This window comes from Cyrtonyx montezumae, unplaced genomic scaffold (assembly GCF_038088225.1).
Source record: "Cyrtonyx montezumae isolate F1298 unplaced genomic scaffold, pur_monq_1.0 scaffold_8, whole genome shotgun sequence".
NCBI lineage: Eukaryota > Metazoa > Chordata > Aves > Galliformes > Odontophoridae > Cyrtonyx > Cyrtonyx montezumae.
Genome location: NW_027072089.1, coordinates 112,451,260 through 112,467,892, shown reverse-complemented (window position 1 = coordinate 112,467,892; position 16,633 = coordinate 112,451,260). Strand labels below are relative to the sequence as shown.

The window sequence follows — 16,633 nt, the reverse complement described above, 5'->3', positions numbered from 1 at the left end:
ATCCTACAGTACGAAACTGGAAAAGATACCCCAGACCATAACGCTCAATTGTTCAGTGAGTTTCATCCTCACTACTGCTCTGCACCCAACCCTCCTCAAATTAAAAACAAAACAAAAAAACAGCTGTCTAACATTGATAATATTCAGTCTGATGCCCAGACTGAATGACTACCACCCTACCAAAGACATTATTATGGACCAATATCTGCAGAAAAAGATCAACACTGCACTTGTTGCCTGAGGCAGAGATTTCACTCAAGGCTGGGGGAGGAAGCACTATTGTTACTTTTCACAGATTCAAAGATGCTCATTTCAGATCAGCATGGGAATTCACACTGTAGTTGAAGGGTTATATACGCTCTATGGCTGAGGAAAAAAAAAGCACACTTCAGTCTCCAGAGATAAGTCTGCCATTAGGTAACTAGAGTAATTTTCTATGTTTAATAAAAACCTTCCCACTTTCTTCAATACTGTGTGCCACACAGCTCCTCAAGGTGAATTATCTCAGGAGAAAGAATGAAGTAATGAGTTTGAACAGCTCTCAGACTGAGGCTTGCACTTGCTGTTTCCCAAATGAAAGAGATGACAGTGCCAGACTTTCTTCCAGTATAAAATGCAGTCAGTTGTACCGAATATTTTAAAGTGCCAAAAATAGAAACTTGCTTTGTGGAGGATAAGGGCTGGCATCAGCTGCAACTAAAGCATTTGTTACGGTTCATAAAATTGGCAGAAATGATTCCATTTTCTTTTTTAGAGCATGCAGTATTTTTAAGCAGCAGTCCTTTCGTAAGGCTTTTCCCTATCGTTCGTACTTAAAAAGTTAGCTTGCATATTAGACTTAGAAATTATCACAATATATCTTTCAATTCAAATTGAATGATCAAAACCAGTTTTCCTTGCTCACAAAACACAATCTGAGTTGCAACTTTGTAGAAAACAACTCTTTCTGTGACTGACAGAGAAGGGCAGAGTTTGGATGCGGCAGTAGCCTCCAACCCTACTATGAGGCTTCAAGGTGAGATGTACACAGTGGAACAGCATTAACTTGGTGTCTTCACACTAGAAATGCATTGCACCTTACAGAAAAAGGCCACCAAGTTTAGAAAGGAAAGCGCAGGCCTCTCAAAGTCCAGCAGTTCCGTTTTAGTCAATTCTGGCACAGCAGCTTATCTTCTGTATCACAGGTCTCCACTTATGCTCCACACTATTGGCATGCATTGCTCTGGGAGGAGTAATAACTACATTTTAGCAGCCACTGCAACTCCAAGGACAGCCTTACGCGTAGGTGGCTTTGCATCCCAATCTCAACTTGTTAATTACTCGCTGACAGCATGTACACACAGTGGGGTCTGTGACTAGGGAAACAGGGAAATTCAGAACTCAGACCCCTCTACTATGGTGAAAAACAAAAACTGTTCAGGTCTCTGCCTCCTCCATTTTTCAGGATTCACTTTTACTTAACTAGATTAAAAGAATTTCCATGTCAAATCAGCAGCACAAGAAGAAAGCACCTAGGCGGATGTGTCCTTAACTTGCAAGTAATGAGTCTAGTTTTGAAGGCTCAAAAGAGGAGTAGGAAGCCTTCCACTGAACTGGAAGATAAAGAATATAAAAACCAACAATTCACTCCACATTCTAAAGAGGCCAGGGCAAAATTACTCAAACTTTCACAATACTGTCAGTACAGTCAATACAGTTAGAGGAGTTAACAGTACTCCACCGCAGTTTTCTAATAGGACTTAGGAAAAATAACGTCTGTATGTTGCATACATGGTACTTTTAGTATTAAGAGACATTTTAGAAGTTTTATAGCACTTTAGATTTCTGCTGTTTGCTTCACAGTACACCTGCTGCTATTTAAACTAACATGTAAATGAAAAGGCCAAACAAGCCTCAGTTGGTGGCCTTACTCATTCCCAGAACATCCACCAGGACGTGGATATTAGGGACAGTTGATGTAGCTCCAGCTTACCAGTGAAAGAGGCTAAGAAGAAAAAGAAGCAATACAACAATAAAAGCAATAATATTCTATGAAATGTGACAGGAACTGTGCAAGAAATAATATAAAAGGCCAGAAACAACACAGAACTCTACATTTTCACTGCACAGACTGACAGTTCAGATTTTACAATATATGTCATTATACTATAATCTACAGTAGTAGAGAGAAAGTCCCTTTAAGAAAGTGCAAGTCTCTATAAATTGAGAGACTAAATCTTTCTGGGAGCAGGATTACATAAAAGAGTCTTACTCCTCTCCCATAGCACTAGTGTACCCAAACTAGTAAGCATTGCAGAAGACTGCCTCTGTCAGATCCAAAGGACCATCATTCTGCATACAGCAGAGATTAACATTCATCAAAACATTCACTGAAGCCTGCCATCAAAACAAATTATACTTAACAACCAAACTTTAAAATCCTAAGGGAAAACTGACCTAAATAAGTTATTTTCAAGTAAATATCTAGAGCACATACTATACAGGTTATTTAAATCTTTGCTTTCCCCAGCAAATCTGTTTGTTCCGTAAGTTGCGAAACAACTTCAATGTAAAATACAAACAAACAAACAAAACAAACATGTGCAGAGATAAAAAAAAGCATCAGGGAATAAAATAAGGAACTACAATACACTGCTATGCACACAAACATTGCATAGGAAAACTCATTTGCAGATAACCTGTTCTAAATTAACCAAAAAAAGATGATAGCCACAAGCCAGTTAAAGAAAAAAAAGGTTTGCTTATCCCTCCCAAAACTCAGGGCTCACCAAACTCTCCAAAAGGAGAGAATAGCAGGTAGAGATCCATCCCTTATATCAGCTAGCCCTTAACTATGGCTTAGGGAGGGGTAGAACCAGGTTCCACCCCTTCTGGTTGCACAGGTGAATTGTTTTCACCTGCACTCCCAGAGCTGGCTGTGTCCCTTTACCAGGTGCTCAGCTATTGGTTCAGGCTGTGACTTAGAAATTCCCAAACAACACTGACAGCCCTGAAAGAAACTGTAATTTAGATCTTTTGTTTTGTTTTAGCATTGTAAACTACTTTTAGGACCTCATGATCACTTCAGCAGATGCAAAGTTATAAGATAAGGTTGGTAGTTATTATATTTGGTAAAGGAGTAGGTAAATATTAAATAATTCCTTACAAACGTTAGAAGTCTCTATTAAAATAGGAGAAATCATAAAGACTCTAAAAAAGGTCATGCTATTTCTGAAAACAAGTATTTCTAAATTTTCAGGGTAAGTGTGAAAAGCAAGTAAGCAAGCAAAAATTTTAGCCTTTCTCAGCAGCTATTTCTCAGCACATAACAAGTCATGTGAACTGCCCCAACTCATGCAGGCTGGCTTATTAGTAATGCTTTCTGAAATCAGGGACAGATTATTTGACTCATTTAGGTTGCCCAGGTGCAAAAGAATCCAGTTACTTACTTGGTACTGCAGTGACCAACCGTGAAAATTTTAATACTGAAACTTAAATCAAAGTGGAGATATTTATCACCATGTCCAGTGTGGAGAAACATGAACTGCGCTGCCTTCAAAACAGATCAGGAAACAACCCACTTTACACCTTCATTCAGCTTGACCTGATTGGTGTATGAGGCAACTTAACCATCTGCCTGAGGAGGAACACAGATGCACCTGAATATGAACAGAACAGCCAAGTTCCATCTCCTACATCTGTCAGGTATACCTTGCTCTTTTGTACGAGTGATCAAAGAATAAAAAACTGGGGACAGACAAGATGATAGTAAACCTTACTGATTTATTCCTTCCCTCCAAAGAGTACAGGTGAAAATAAAATGAGTAAGAAATGGGATCTACCAACAATAGTATCAAAAGCCTCAGCTTTTCTACAGATTCTATCATGTTAAATGGCAGTAAGTTATTTTCTTGCATAAATTGCTCCTGCATAAGTATAGCTGATTTTACCGTCTATGTAATGCACCAAGGGATTTAGACACGCTCATATAAATCTTATTAATGAAATACTATGTGATAACATGCAATTGACTGGAGCTGTTGGAACAGACAATACCAAATGTTTTAAATTATGGTTTTTAAAGGTAATCTCGTACTGAGGATATTAAAAATAACGTTGAAGGAAAACAAAAAGAGTGTCCTGAAAGTGAGGATTCACTTGCTGAATGAACAAGAAATGCAAAGCAATTCTTAGAAGCATAGCACTTTGCAGAAACTGCAGAGATTGGAGGTGTAGGGATAGAAGTCTCAGAAAAGCAGGTGCTCTTTCTACACACAGCTGAGGTCTCCAAAGCTTTTAGGGGATTTGGATGCTCAGTTCCAATTAACATTTCAACCTGAAGCAGCTCCAAGAGCTCCACTAATCTGGCATCTGTACAAATAAAAGTTTATGTATGTTGAGTGCATTGCTTATCATTTTGCAAGCACCGTTTGAGTGTATTTAAGCTTAATTTTCAGCAGTGATACAGGTCAGTGATTCTTGCTCACACACAAAAGCTGTCTTCACCAGTCTCACTCATCAAGTACAAATGTTTACAGTCTGGTTACCACTGTAAGGTTGAAAGAATAGCAAAAATGATCACTTCTGCAGAAGACAAAGTACAGTTTCACATTTCATACAGAACTGGAAATCTAGATGCAGTATGTTATATAAATATGTGTTTTCTTAACTACATTACTACTACAACAACCAGCATACAGGCATTCACTTGAACATTTTCAATGTCAAGGCTGTTTTACATCAAGTCTCAGAAAAATGCATTCCCTTTCATGCAAACCTTTCCCTGGAAACTTGAAATAAGCAGAGCTGTTACCCAGTATTCTGGGACCCACAGGAATGTTATTTTCTAGGGAAGATTTGGGATTTCAGGATCAAGCCTCCACAGCAGAAATATTTCAGAATAAAGATTCAGTGTTAGCATTCCAATTTTACAAGAGCCTGCTATTCAGGCAGGTTATATCAGTATAATATAAATAATATTTGTAAAACAGGTTCAGTGCATTTCACTAAAAACAAGATGCTGCTATGCAAAGAGAAAAAGAAAACAGAGTAAGGAAATCAGATAGGTGGCCAAATAGAACAAGCAATAGTACAACAGAATTTTAGAAATTCACTAATATTCATGAGCAGAAGTAACAACCAGTCCTTGTCACTGTGTTCAGTTTGGTTGCATTACCTGTCGACTTCCCTGCTTAGAGGAGCAGCTGCTAGTACTTCTTGAAGGAGACAACATTTTCTGGGATACGCCAAAGTTTTTTTCTTCACTCATGGCTCCAGATCATTTGTTTCACATCAGCTCACTTAGAATGCCACTAAAAGGTAATTAAGCAGATGTATTGGAAGACTCCTGAGAGAACTGCAGAACTCATCCTTTACCCGAATGCATTCCAGTAGCATGATCTGCATCCCATAGAAATTCCTAGAATGAAAAATAAAAAAAACCAAAATGCCAAATTTATACAATACAATCTCTTTACTGCCATCCCATAGAAAAAAATAATGAAATCATAACATAGCCTTTGGTAATGCAAGCTGACAACATTACTGTACTCTACTAGAAATTAATGCAAAAGTCACTTTATGATATATTTTCTATTATCAAATAGGATTAGCAAGAATTGCATGCTTTTATTGTCATTATTTATGTAGAAGAAAAAGTAAATCATCATTTTTAAGATTTAAATTCGTATTCCAATGACAAAAAGAAGTCTAATAAAGACATACAATACACTAAATATACAAAAAAAGATCAAAGCATTCTCAAAATGAAGAGGAAGCACCTAATCAAATGTGTCACAAAAAAGATGTTGAGTAACTAAAATAAATACATTTTCTTCAAGTTGTTTGATAATTTAAACAAGTGTGGCTTCACATTGTAAGGAAAAAGTAACATGTAATACAAGCTATATTCAGAAGTAAGAGCTATGCAGAGCTGTTCATGACCACTCTCACCTGGAATCAAGAAGTTGCAACCATTGTCACATCAGCCATCTAACTCAGTGACGAGAAGAACAATCATCAGTCTGTTTAATAACAGAGTTGTTTGCAGCATATGCAAATAAAACCCATGCCAGAAACTCCTAATAATGGATTTCCAGTGTGGGAAAGAGTTGTCATAGTAACAGCATTTTTTTTTTTACATGGAACAGAGGACATAACAAAAGGGTAATGCTTTACAAAACTTGGGGTGGTGGAGGAGCTCTGTGAATTGTCTCTCACTTCAGATTTTATTGTCTTGGGCAAGGAATTTGCACAAGAGGAATAGTGCAAAACCATTACCAAGGAAGGTAAGACACTTCCACAGGTGAGAGAAATTTAATTTCCAAAAGAGGGAGGCATTACTTCACATTTTAAGATCTCTAGCAAAATACTTTCTGTTCTAAAAACTCTAGTTTGTCCTAGAAACAAACAAGCAAAAAACAAATGCAATGTCAGTTTTTCATAACATCCAACCTGAACCTCCCCTGGCACAACTTAAGGCCATTACCTCTCATCCTATCACTGTTACCTGGGAGAAGAGGCTGACACCCACTTCGCCACAACCTGCTTTCAGATAGTTGTAAACTGCTATATGCTCTCCCCTGAGTCTCCTCTTCTCCAGATTTGAAATGTGGCCTTGAGTATTGCAGAAATAATCCCGTTTCCAAAAATCAGGTAAGAAAGCACACTTGGCTAAGGCTGTTTCAAAAAGCCAGTGAGCACGATGCAAGAATCTAGGAGAAATGGAACAGCACAGCGATGTGATAACAAGACCTGATTTGAGCCTGGCACACAAGTTTTGCACTGAAATTACTGCTGAGATTAGGAAGAGTATGTTTTTGATATGATACGGACTCTTCCTATCCAAAAGATAAATTTCTGTGCAGCATTTCACCAAGGACTAGCACTTCTAAAATGTTTAAACCATTCAGTAAGCATAAAGCATAACTTATTAATTAGTTTCAAGGTGCATTTTGTAGAACAGTTTAATAGAATATCTCTATTTATGAGCAGAGATCAAACACTCATGATAGGAGTGTAAAAAAGCTTTCTGTAAACTCACAGTTCAAATATTCCCTCAAAATTGCCACACAGCATAAGTTTAACTATTGTACACTGCTCGTTCAGATAGCTACGTGGTCCTCTTCACTGTTCCATGTCTAAAATGACTGAAGTGTTCAACATAGCACTTGGTTTTCACTGTTCACTACCTGGCATTTTGACAGAGATTGGCAGAGTTATAATAGGAAACAGGCCCTAATTTGTGGCAAAATGCACTTATTGTCATCAGTACCTTGTTAGCATATCCCCAAGATATGCCAGGTCACGATGCCCTTTGCCCATCTGAACATAGCACAGTGGTTGTTATACTCTGAAAGCTTCAGATAGTGGAAAAACAAAATGGAGGTCTCACCAACATTAATACAAAAAGGAGCTGTGTAGTCGGAAGATTATTTCTACCATCATTTTTTTCACCCCTGAGGAATCTGAACAAAAAAGTGTGGCTACATTTGCATATGCAGAACATATCAGTAGAACATTTACTCCAAAAACCTCCTCACCACCACCTCTGATCATATATTGGGTTAATCTGCAGGACAGTCTTGGAGCATGTACACCAAATTTCTTTTGGAAAAAGGAAAGCAGAAAGTGTGCTCCAGGAATGCATCCAATGCTCATAGCACTGAGTTCATGGCACCAGGCTCAAGCTCATCCCAACCAGTCCTATCTCAGTGCCAGTGTGGGTTACATGCCATAACTGACTCACTTGAAAAGGCCCGCTTTTACTGCACTGCTCTGCTCACTAACAGTGATATGGTCTAGACATAAACTTTGGGAACCCAGCCAAGCACTTCAGATCTCCTTTGGCTAAGTAATTTGTCTTTTTGTAATCAAAGAGAGATGGGCACTTTTCTAGAATTCAAATGAGTTGAAAGTGACTCAGCCACCTAACCTGAGCTGCTTAAGCAAAGGGTGGCAGGATAAACCTAACAGAGAGCACCTAAAGTAGTTAGAGAGTCTACTTCTAAAATAGGGTTTTCCAATTTTCTTGTATTCTTCAAATTAATTTACTAAATGAACTGAAGAAAAGGGTTGTTGTTGTTTTTTTTTTTTTACCAGCCCCAAAAAAGTCGAGAATGAGATGTGCCATTTGTCCAAAGTCTTATTAATATTTTATTAATGTTTCATACTAATTTAAATGATTACCTAGAGAATTTCAAATTTGAACATGAAACTATACATGAATACTGAATATGACCCCATCCCATCTGTCAAAACTGTTGTGGCCTCCAGCAACTGCTTTGTGTTCCTTTTTCAAAATTCCCTTCCAGCTCAGAAAGAGAAAATGAAGACATAGTTGCCCTTCAACAATAACCAACTCAGTGCTTCCAGAAAGGTGTAAAAACACTGACCCTACATCCCAAACAGTGTCTCATATTCTGGTTGCCAGCAGCTATGACTGTGCCTCTTCAGGGTGACTCTCATTTTACATTACTGGAGGACTGAATGCTACAAAGGTACATGAGCAATTAAGACTTTAAAGCAGGCATAACAATCAGGATTATGCAAACAAAGCTAAAACTGCAGCAGACTCTCATGGTTTGAGGTCATCACGATCTGTTTACTTCAGGTTCAGTGCCTTCTGGAATTCCCCATGCCATGGGATGACTTGAGAATTAATGATGAATATTCCCACCTTTCCTCTGAAGCACACAGTACCAGCTACTTCAGTCTATTCCAAAAAGACAAATCTGAAGTGTGAGGCTGAGGTAAATTCAAATACATTTAGGACAGGAATTTTCACAAGTGCTAAGTATTGGCCTAATTCTTCTCTACTGAGTCAACAGCAGCAAAAGTAGGCCAAGACTATTTCTGCAAATGACCTCAGCAGGAGCACTTTAAAGAAGTAAGAAAACTTGAGTGTCAAATATTATTTATAGTTACTGTATCTTAAACCCATAAACAACACTTACTGTTTCTAGGAGCCTTATCAGTCAATATCAGTTAAGGCAGATGTAGACTTACGACAACATATACAACAGGAAGACTATTAAAAATTATAAGTAGTCCTCATTGTCCTCAAACCTTTAAAACTGCACTGGTTCAAAATGACTTCTCAGTATAACTCATTTCCAGCAATTCTCAAAGCAATAAGCTTACAGCAAAATCCCACGTCTCACAAAAGAAGAAAGGCAGAAATTTAGAAAATTCTGGAAAACTGCAGTACTGAATCGACATTACACCATTGTTTTTGTTATGGCTTTAGAAGAAAAAAGACTTACAGCTGTTTCAGAGCTGAATCAGCATCAAAAGAACACTGTAGAGAGAAACTGAGCAGCAAAATTGGAGTGTACATCTCATCCTATAACTGTAGTCAATAGAGATTTTGTGGATAGAAGAGTAAGAACAACAGAAAGTCTGATGGAAGTCATGTGGACACAGCAAATGCAAGACAGCAATCCAAGTCAGAGTAGCAAGCAACACAGTGACTCCCACTGAACTGAAAAAGAATCCACACTGAAACCTTTGGTCAGTATGAATTATTAAATTATTAGGTTACATTCACTCATGCCCACTTGGATAAAGAAAGCAATAGTCTTTTCCAAGTAATGCTTTCGTGGCTTTCTCTGTCATACTTCAAATTGTCAGCTTTAATCTATCCAACAATCTCATTTGGCTCAAAAATAAAAAGAAAGAATTATATATAGCCTATAGATATGCTGTGTACAGCTACTGGAAATGTCTTTTTCAGGAAGGTATTTGCTATTCCTGAATTACTGTAACATTCATGCTGTTGAAAGACAGGGCATGCAAATATCATATTGTTGCTGGCTATTTCCTTTGGAGAAACTTACAAAGCAGTTAAAAAGAATGAAGTTATTAAAACTATCTTTGAAAGCAACAATTCAAACAACTTAACTAAAGTAGCAGTAACATAGGAAGCTTTTGAGACCTTCCCTCAGTTAGGTGCTGTCCAAGACACTATCCACATCACCACCTCTCCTGAGCAGACACTTTCATTGGCCATAGGCATATACTATCTTCTAAGGTATTCCGTGATGCAAAGAGACAGTTAGCTCCATCTAGCCTACTTCCTTAAGGAGGCTGCCGTAGTAATTAAATCATACTAATTCAATGGCCCCAGAGAGGAAAATTTAGTTCAAACAAAACAGTCCTGTCTGTGTAATCAAAAGAGATACAGGGTGGGAAAAGAAGAAAACCAGACAAACAACAGGCACGTTGTATTTAACACTGCATTACTTTTCACATATAATATTCTTCACTAGTGAAAAAAATATCCTGCATGTTCCAAGCATAAGGAAAACAAATAAAAGCAACAGCAACAAAATCATGCACACAAAAAAAACCACCCCAAACTCAACCACCTGGAAGCAATCCACTACTATGTACCCCAGGTAAGACACCAAAGAAGAACATGCTTTGATGTCAGGTCTAGTCAGGCTTTCCCAAAGCAAAGCAAGTATCTGCAATTTCACCAACCCTGGAGGCAAATAATTCAGTACCTGGTATTAGAAGATCTTGTATAAATTTAGAAGTAGGTCAATATGCATCCTAAAATGTAAGTATGTATAAAAATACCACGTTTTCATCATATCTACTGTTGAAATTGAGTTTAATACCGCTTGTGAACGTGATTAATTTTAAATGCCTAATCTTGACACTGCTGCCCCTCTCCCTCAGGAGATGTGACAGATTGCATTTGGATGAAACTTACCGTGTATGTATTCCAGGCAGATACATTCAAAAGTCTTTGTGATGAGTTACACAAAAAAATTAGCAATGGCAGCATTATTATGTTAATTGGTTAGCTGTCATACCACCTTTTTAACCCAGCTTCTAATCACAGTCAAGAATGCAACTGCATTTGCAAATACAACTGACCTAGCTCACAGGCACGTCCTAAATAATTAATTCCTCATCTCCCCCCCGCCCATTTTGGGGGGAGCCTTGCCTAGGGCCAGGCTGGCAGCTCCGTGCTCCTTAGCACAAGTTGCCAGAAGGAATGGGGACACACATGACTGAGATGCCACAAGCCTGGGGATGGCAGGAACTGCTTTGTGATGCTGGAACAGACGGGTCCACAGTCTCTCTGTCAGGAAAGTAAAAGCTACTGAGCTGTGATCAAACACTATGCTGCAAGCACACACACTGCACAGAGTAGTGCTAATGAGCGCTGGGAGGGCTGTCAACCTCAAGTTATAGAGAAACAGTGAGTCTGTTCACGATGGAAATGCTATTCATCCAGAGAAGTCTTCATGAGCCCAAAGACAAAGGATGATGAGGGAACAGGAGAGAGAAAAAGGCTTTCCATTTTCAGTAAGAAAAGGAGCAGGCACATAGTATCACTTCACAGTCTGTACTAAATCTTCAGAAATGAGCACCTGCTAATGGTAATGTCTCAGGGCTGGTATGAATGGAAACACCTTCAGAGCTTTGGCACAAGCTTTGTTGCCTCTCATTTTACTGTTATCTGTTGCTATTTGAAGCTTTGCTCGCTGAAACAAAGACATTTTACTATGTCCCAAGGCTTTTCTTTCCCTTTCCCTTTCCCTTTCCCTTTCCCTTTCCCTTTCCCTTTCCCTTTCCCTTTCCCTTTCCCTTTCCCTTTCCCTTCCTTTCTTATTAAAAAAAAAAAAAAAAGGACAAACACAAAACTCAACACTTATTATTGATGTTACCGAATACACACAGTTTTCTTAGATTCAATTTTGATAGGTATAGTGTTCTGGAAATCAGAGCCTTCTTGAGGAAATAGCTGTCAGTCTGCCAGCCAGCATGTAGTAACTCAGAATCTTAAGACAATGCTGTCTGTACAACAGGAAAAATACATCACTTTTCTGCAAAATCATTGAAGGCATTCACATAATTCCATACCAGACTGTCTCTTTATGACCTGATAAGCTGCATAATGTTGTCAGGTGCATAAGTCTACCAAGGCTGACATCATGCAATATTCTTTATTAAAACAGCTGACTTAGTTGGTTTAACTACAGAGAAGCAAACTCCAGTCACCCATAGTTTCATGTAGAACAGTGGTTAGGACTTCTGGAAAAAGAGTTTCTGCAGCCCAAGAACTATTCTAACAGAGGCCTGAAGGAAGATGCCACAGAGTACTATGAATAAACAGAACCCAGAGATCCTCTCATCTCATGCAGAAAGTCAGACATTTCCTCAATGAGTAGCACAACCTAACGTGCCTCCTCTGTCGTTTTTGATGCAGTGTTTAAATTTTCACACCTCAGCATCATACACTGTCTAAAATAAACCTTTTAGCACTTCACCCCTTGCAGATACTTGTTTTTTCCCATGACACTGTCACATATGTTCAGTGTATGTCACAATCTCCAAGTGAAAAAAGTTGCAAGGGAAACACCACTTCATTTTGAGAATGTTTACTGTTTCTCCTTTCTAAGTAGGCCTATTACCTTAAAAAATTGATCTCATTAACTTTAACGATTATGGTAACAAGATTCAGTTCTTGCCCAGATAAAGACATTTGTTTGCACACTTTACCAAGTGTAATGACCATGTACTACGGTAATGTCACATTTCTTGATCAATTCATCATAATTTAACTAATTGCTGCAGATTGAGCTACAGCTTTCTTTTAAAGCTTACGTATAGATTAGGTCTTTACAGGTTGTCTTCCATATTAAGACTGCTTGAAACATCAAAGGAGATGTGTAGTATTTTGACAAAAGAACAGCCTTGGTCAGGTAAGCGCATCAGCGTTCACCTCTAACATTTTAGGTTGAGGGCCACGAACTTTTCTACATTATGCTTCTGAACACAGTAATTTGTGAACAAATTTTGACACTTTAGAGAAGCGTTGAAAGAAACAATTAACATTTAGAAGTATACCTGAGGATAATTAGTGCTACAAGTGCAAGGATTGATGCTGTTAATGACAAGAAGGAAGAGCTTGTTAACTCTGACCTTTTGATGAAAACAAAACAAAAACAAAACAAAAAACCACCAACAAAACAGCAAATATAAACACACACAGAAAAGTGTTTTAAATGAAAATTCAGTATATTAAGGCTTGGGATGGAGCTCCTCCAGGACAGATTGAATGATGCCTGCGACTGTCCTTTTGCTTGGAAACACATCATGTACACATATGCAGATACAAGAACAGTGAGAAGCAGCTGCTGACTGAATAATTCTCTTGGCAGACATGTATATCACCATTTGTCTTAATATATGAGTCATTATTATACAGTTGGTCATTCATATATACGACCGTAACAAACACCTTGACAGTGGGAGCCAGGAAAGAGGCTCCACAGATCAGGTTTCCTACAACACTATCCTTGTGGCACAGAATAAAGATGAACTGAAAGAGACCTAGAAGGAGATGTGAGATACACGATTACATGCAGTGTACTGTGCCCAAATGAAGAAAACCAGGGGAAAGAATCAATTGCAACAGTTAGGTCAGCAGGAAATGATGCAGGCAAGAGATGAAGGCCAGCAGCTAGGTTAACAGGTTAAATCCTGCACAAGAAAGGGACCATAAAATGGATCTTTTCCCCAGCTAGAACGATATAAGCCGCTGAAACCACTGCTATCTCTACCTCTAGTTCACAGCCACTGAAGATGGACCTGAATCTTGATAGCTTACACTAAAAGCTTTACTCAGAGCTGGTAAGAGAACTTTTAATCTTGATAAAAAAGAAAATGAACCCAAAGCTTCAGAAGCAGAAGCCATGCTAGGGAGGAACACAAGGCTCATTTCACTAAATGCTTTCAGGTAAGCTACAACAGAACAAAATCTAAGAGCAAGTTAAGAGACTGATTAAAAAGAGGAGCTTCTGTTTAAAAACAAACAAACAAACAAACAAACAACAATTGTGAATAATTTAATGTTATTACAGACAATCCAGAAGGAAGATGTATGGAGTTCTAATGCACTGAGCTTTTTTATACCATTCGACTACAGTATAGCATCTCAATAGAGAAAATAACATCCCTCCAGCAATAATACTAATAGTTAGCATACATCTGCTGAGGATTTTCATAGCTCTCAACAGTAACTCAGTGCTTAAAGCCTTTAAGTTTAAATTTATACACACTATGAAAAAGACCAAATCAGCTTAAGATATTCTTGCTACCAAGCAATTGTCCTTTTACTGGAGATAAATACTCTCCCTCCCCCCCCCCCCAGAAATAAAAGAAATTAGTTAACAAACAAATAAAATCATAGGAGCCTTTCGTATTGAATGTCAGTGTAGAGTCAATTATCACAGCAGGCAGTGCACGTACCTTGCTCAGTTGGCTAAAATGCAGGCATAGTAATCACCAGCCTGTAGGCAGCAATGAGAAACTGGAAGCAGTGTTATTTTCAACTGATTCAGACAGATCTGGAAAAGACACTGTGTGCCCCTAACCTTACATTTAGATTCAGTCTGCTGTAACCTGCTGCCATTCCATTTGAATTTAATTACAAATGAAGGAAATTCCACGCACAAAAAAATTTCAGCTACAATCCCATTCTCAACCATTTTCATGGGTTTATAAGATTGGAGTTTTTAATTAGGATGCCTCAGCAACATGAAAGAATTAGTAACTTACAAGGAATTTGATGTGAGCTTAGTGAAATGGTGCTACAGCTTAACAGTACATATTTATTACTCTAATGAGTATACTCATTTTTTCACTTCAGTTCCAGTCACTAACCAGGATACAGAGACAGCAAACTACAACGTGAAGATTTTTATAATGTAGACTAGTGTCACGGTTGCTTCACAGCATTTTTTGACATTGTTTATACTTGAACTATGTCTGAACAACTAGGATTTTAATTATAGACTATAAAAAAAGCAACAAAAAGAAGCACTTACAAACAAGGCAGACTCCCCTTAAACTCCCTCACTGCAGAAAAGTGCCACTAGCACCATTCTTCACCTTCTATCTCTTTACACTCTCTTCCAAACAATCATCCTTTTCATGTTTGCTTTTAAAATGCTGGCAGTTAATGGCTTTTCTAACCACTATGGTTTACAACAAAAATAAATGAAACTTGTGCTTAAGTATGAGTACTGCAGCACAGAGTGCATCCTGACACTGAAGACTTTCCCACAATTTTTTGTATAATGCATTTAATGAATTTCTGAACATGCAAATAAATTAGTAATTTCCTAAAGGAAGGAGCTAAAAGACTTATGTTTTTTTAAATTGTGTTTCAAGTAGTAAAATATGAAGTATCAGGAAATATAATATTGAAAACAGTTTTCTTGACAGATGGCATCATGCCCACTTTATCCAGGCTGACCTAAATATTTTTTCCTTACTTGTGCTGAATATTCATCTTCCACTGCCCATTCTCTACACTTCTTTTTCAGCAAGCAACCCTTTTAGGATAAAACATCAGAGAAACCTCACCCATGTACATCTTCTTTATATTACAAATTAGAGACTGCATAGAGGTGGAAAACACTTTTACAATTGTGGTTGAAAGTATATACAAGGTTTTCATCAAGTCTTGACAGCAGAGTTTAGAGCACTGCCATAACTCACATTTATTTCTAGAAAAGAGCACCTATGCCATACACACAGTTACAACACAACACTTAAAAATGAATTATTTTGTCCCATATATTTCATTGTGAAAAGGTGAAAAAATTAAATGTGTTTCAGAAGGGAAAAGCTGGAGGAGGAGTGTGTAAAAATTTTCTGTGAATGGTTACCTAAGTCAAGAGAATTTTAACGCTTCTTCCATAGGAAATGCATATGTTCATTTTTGAGACCACATCATAAACTTGCTCCCAAAACCATGCTCACAGTTTTATTTTAAGAACACATCGTAAAGGATGTAAAAAACATTCAAATTCTTTATTTTTGCTACTTCAAAATGATGATAATTTACATGGAACACAGAAATAATTCGTAGAATGACTGATGGCAGTTGAAAGCATTACTTTTGCAGAAATCAGCAGCGACTGCAGTTTTCCATTCTTCTATTCTGTATTCACGAATAATAAAATAAGTCAATTGCTTGTTGCAGCCACAAACAGGGAGGCAGCTGGAGCCCACAGTCTCACAACCCCTGTTCCAGGCTGTCATCCTCAGACACAAGGAGACACCAGCCCACTGATGTCCCTCACTGGAATGATCTTTCAGAATGGAAAACGTGTACCAATCTGGAGAACCATGAGACAGTTGTTGAAATTATTTCTATATAGTTCCCAGTGAGATGACTTAAAGACTGTTCTCTGTTCTCCATCATTTTATAATACCCATTAAGCAGATGAACACTGAAGGTTCAAATTAGCAACCAAACTATATAATAAAACAGGGACAAAGCAAGTAGGATCTCCTGTAACATTACAGTATCATTTGCAGCCCCTGGAGTCAAGACTTTAAGAATAGATTACTTAATAAGCCGAGCAGTTATCATACTTTTAAAAGATGACAAAAGTCAAGACAGAGTACAGCACAACATAACGTTTCTTAAGCACCTGATCTTGTATCCTGTATCTTTGGTTTTGGTAAATTGCACGAATATACTGTCAGAATAGCATGCCAGTTTATTTAGGAAGCCCACAAATCGCATTTCAAGTAGTTTACATTTGCGTAAAGTATCCCAAAAGTGGATTAAAGAGATTCTTATCTCTCTTCTTTGTTTCTCTCCATTCACCACCATTAAGTT

General features: G+C 37.9%; 1 protein-coding gene across 2 annotated transcripts in view; it reads right to left on the bottom strand.

The window, feature by feature from the left end:
• The window catches only part of OSBPL3 (oxysterol binding protein like 3), a 68,124-nt gene that overhangs the window by 39,874 nt on the left and 11,617 nt on the right, over positions 1-16,633 (bottom strand). Inside the window, exons 2-3 of one of the 2 annotated variants that reach the window (XM_065752906.1) lie at positions 6,488-6,692; positions 5,156-5,398 (exon numbers count right to left, since the gene is read on the bottom strand). In XM_065752906.1, the coding sequence (XP_065608978.1) occupies positions 5,156-5,248 (93 nt within the window). In that variant the 5' untranslated portion in view covers positions 5,249-5,398; positions 6,488-6,692. The remainder of the gene's footprint in view (positions 1-5,155; positions 5,399-6,487; positions 6,693-16,633) is intronic. The other variant, XM_065752907.1, reaches the window with a different exon arrangement.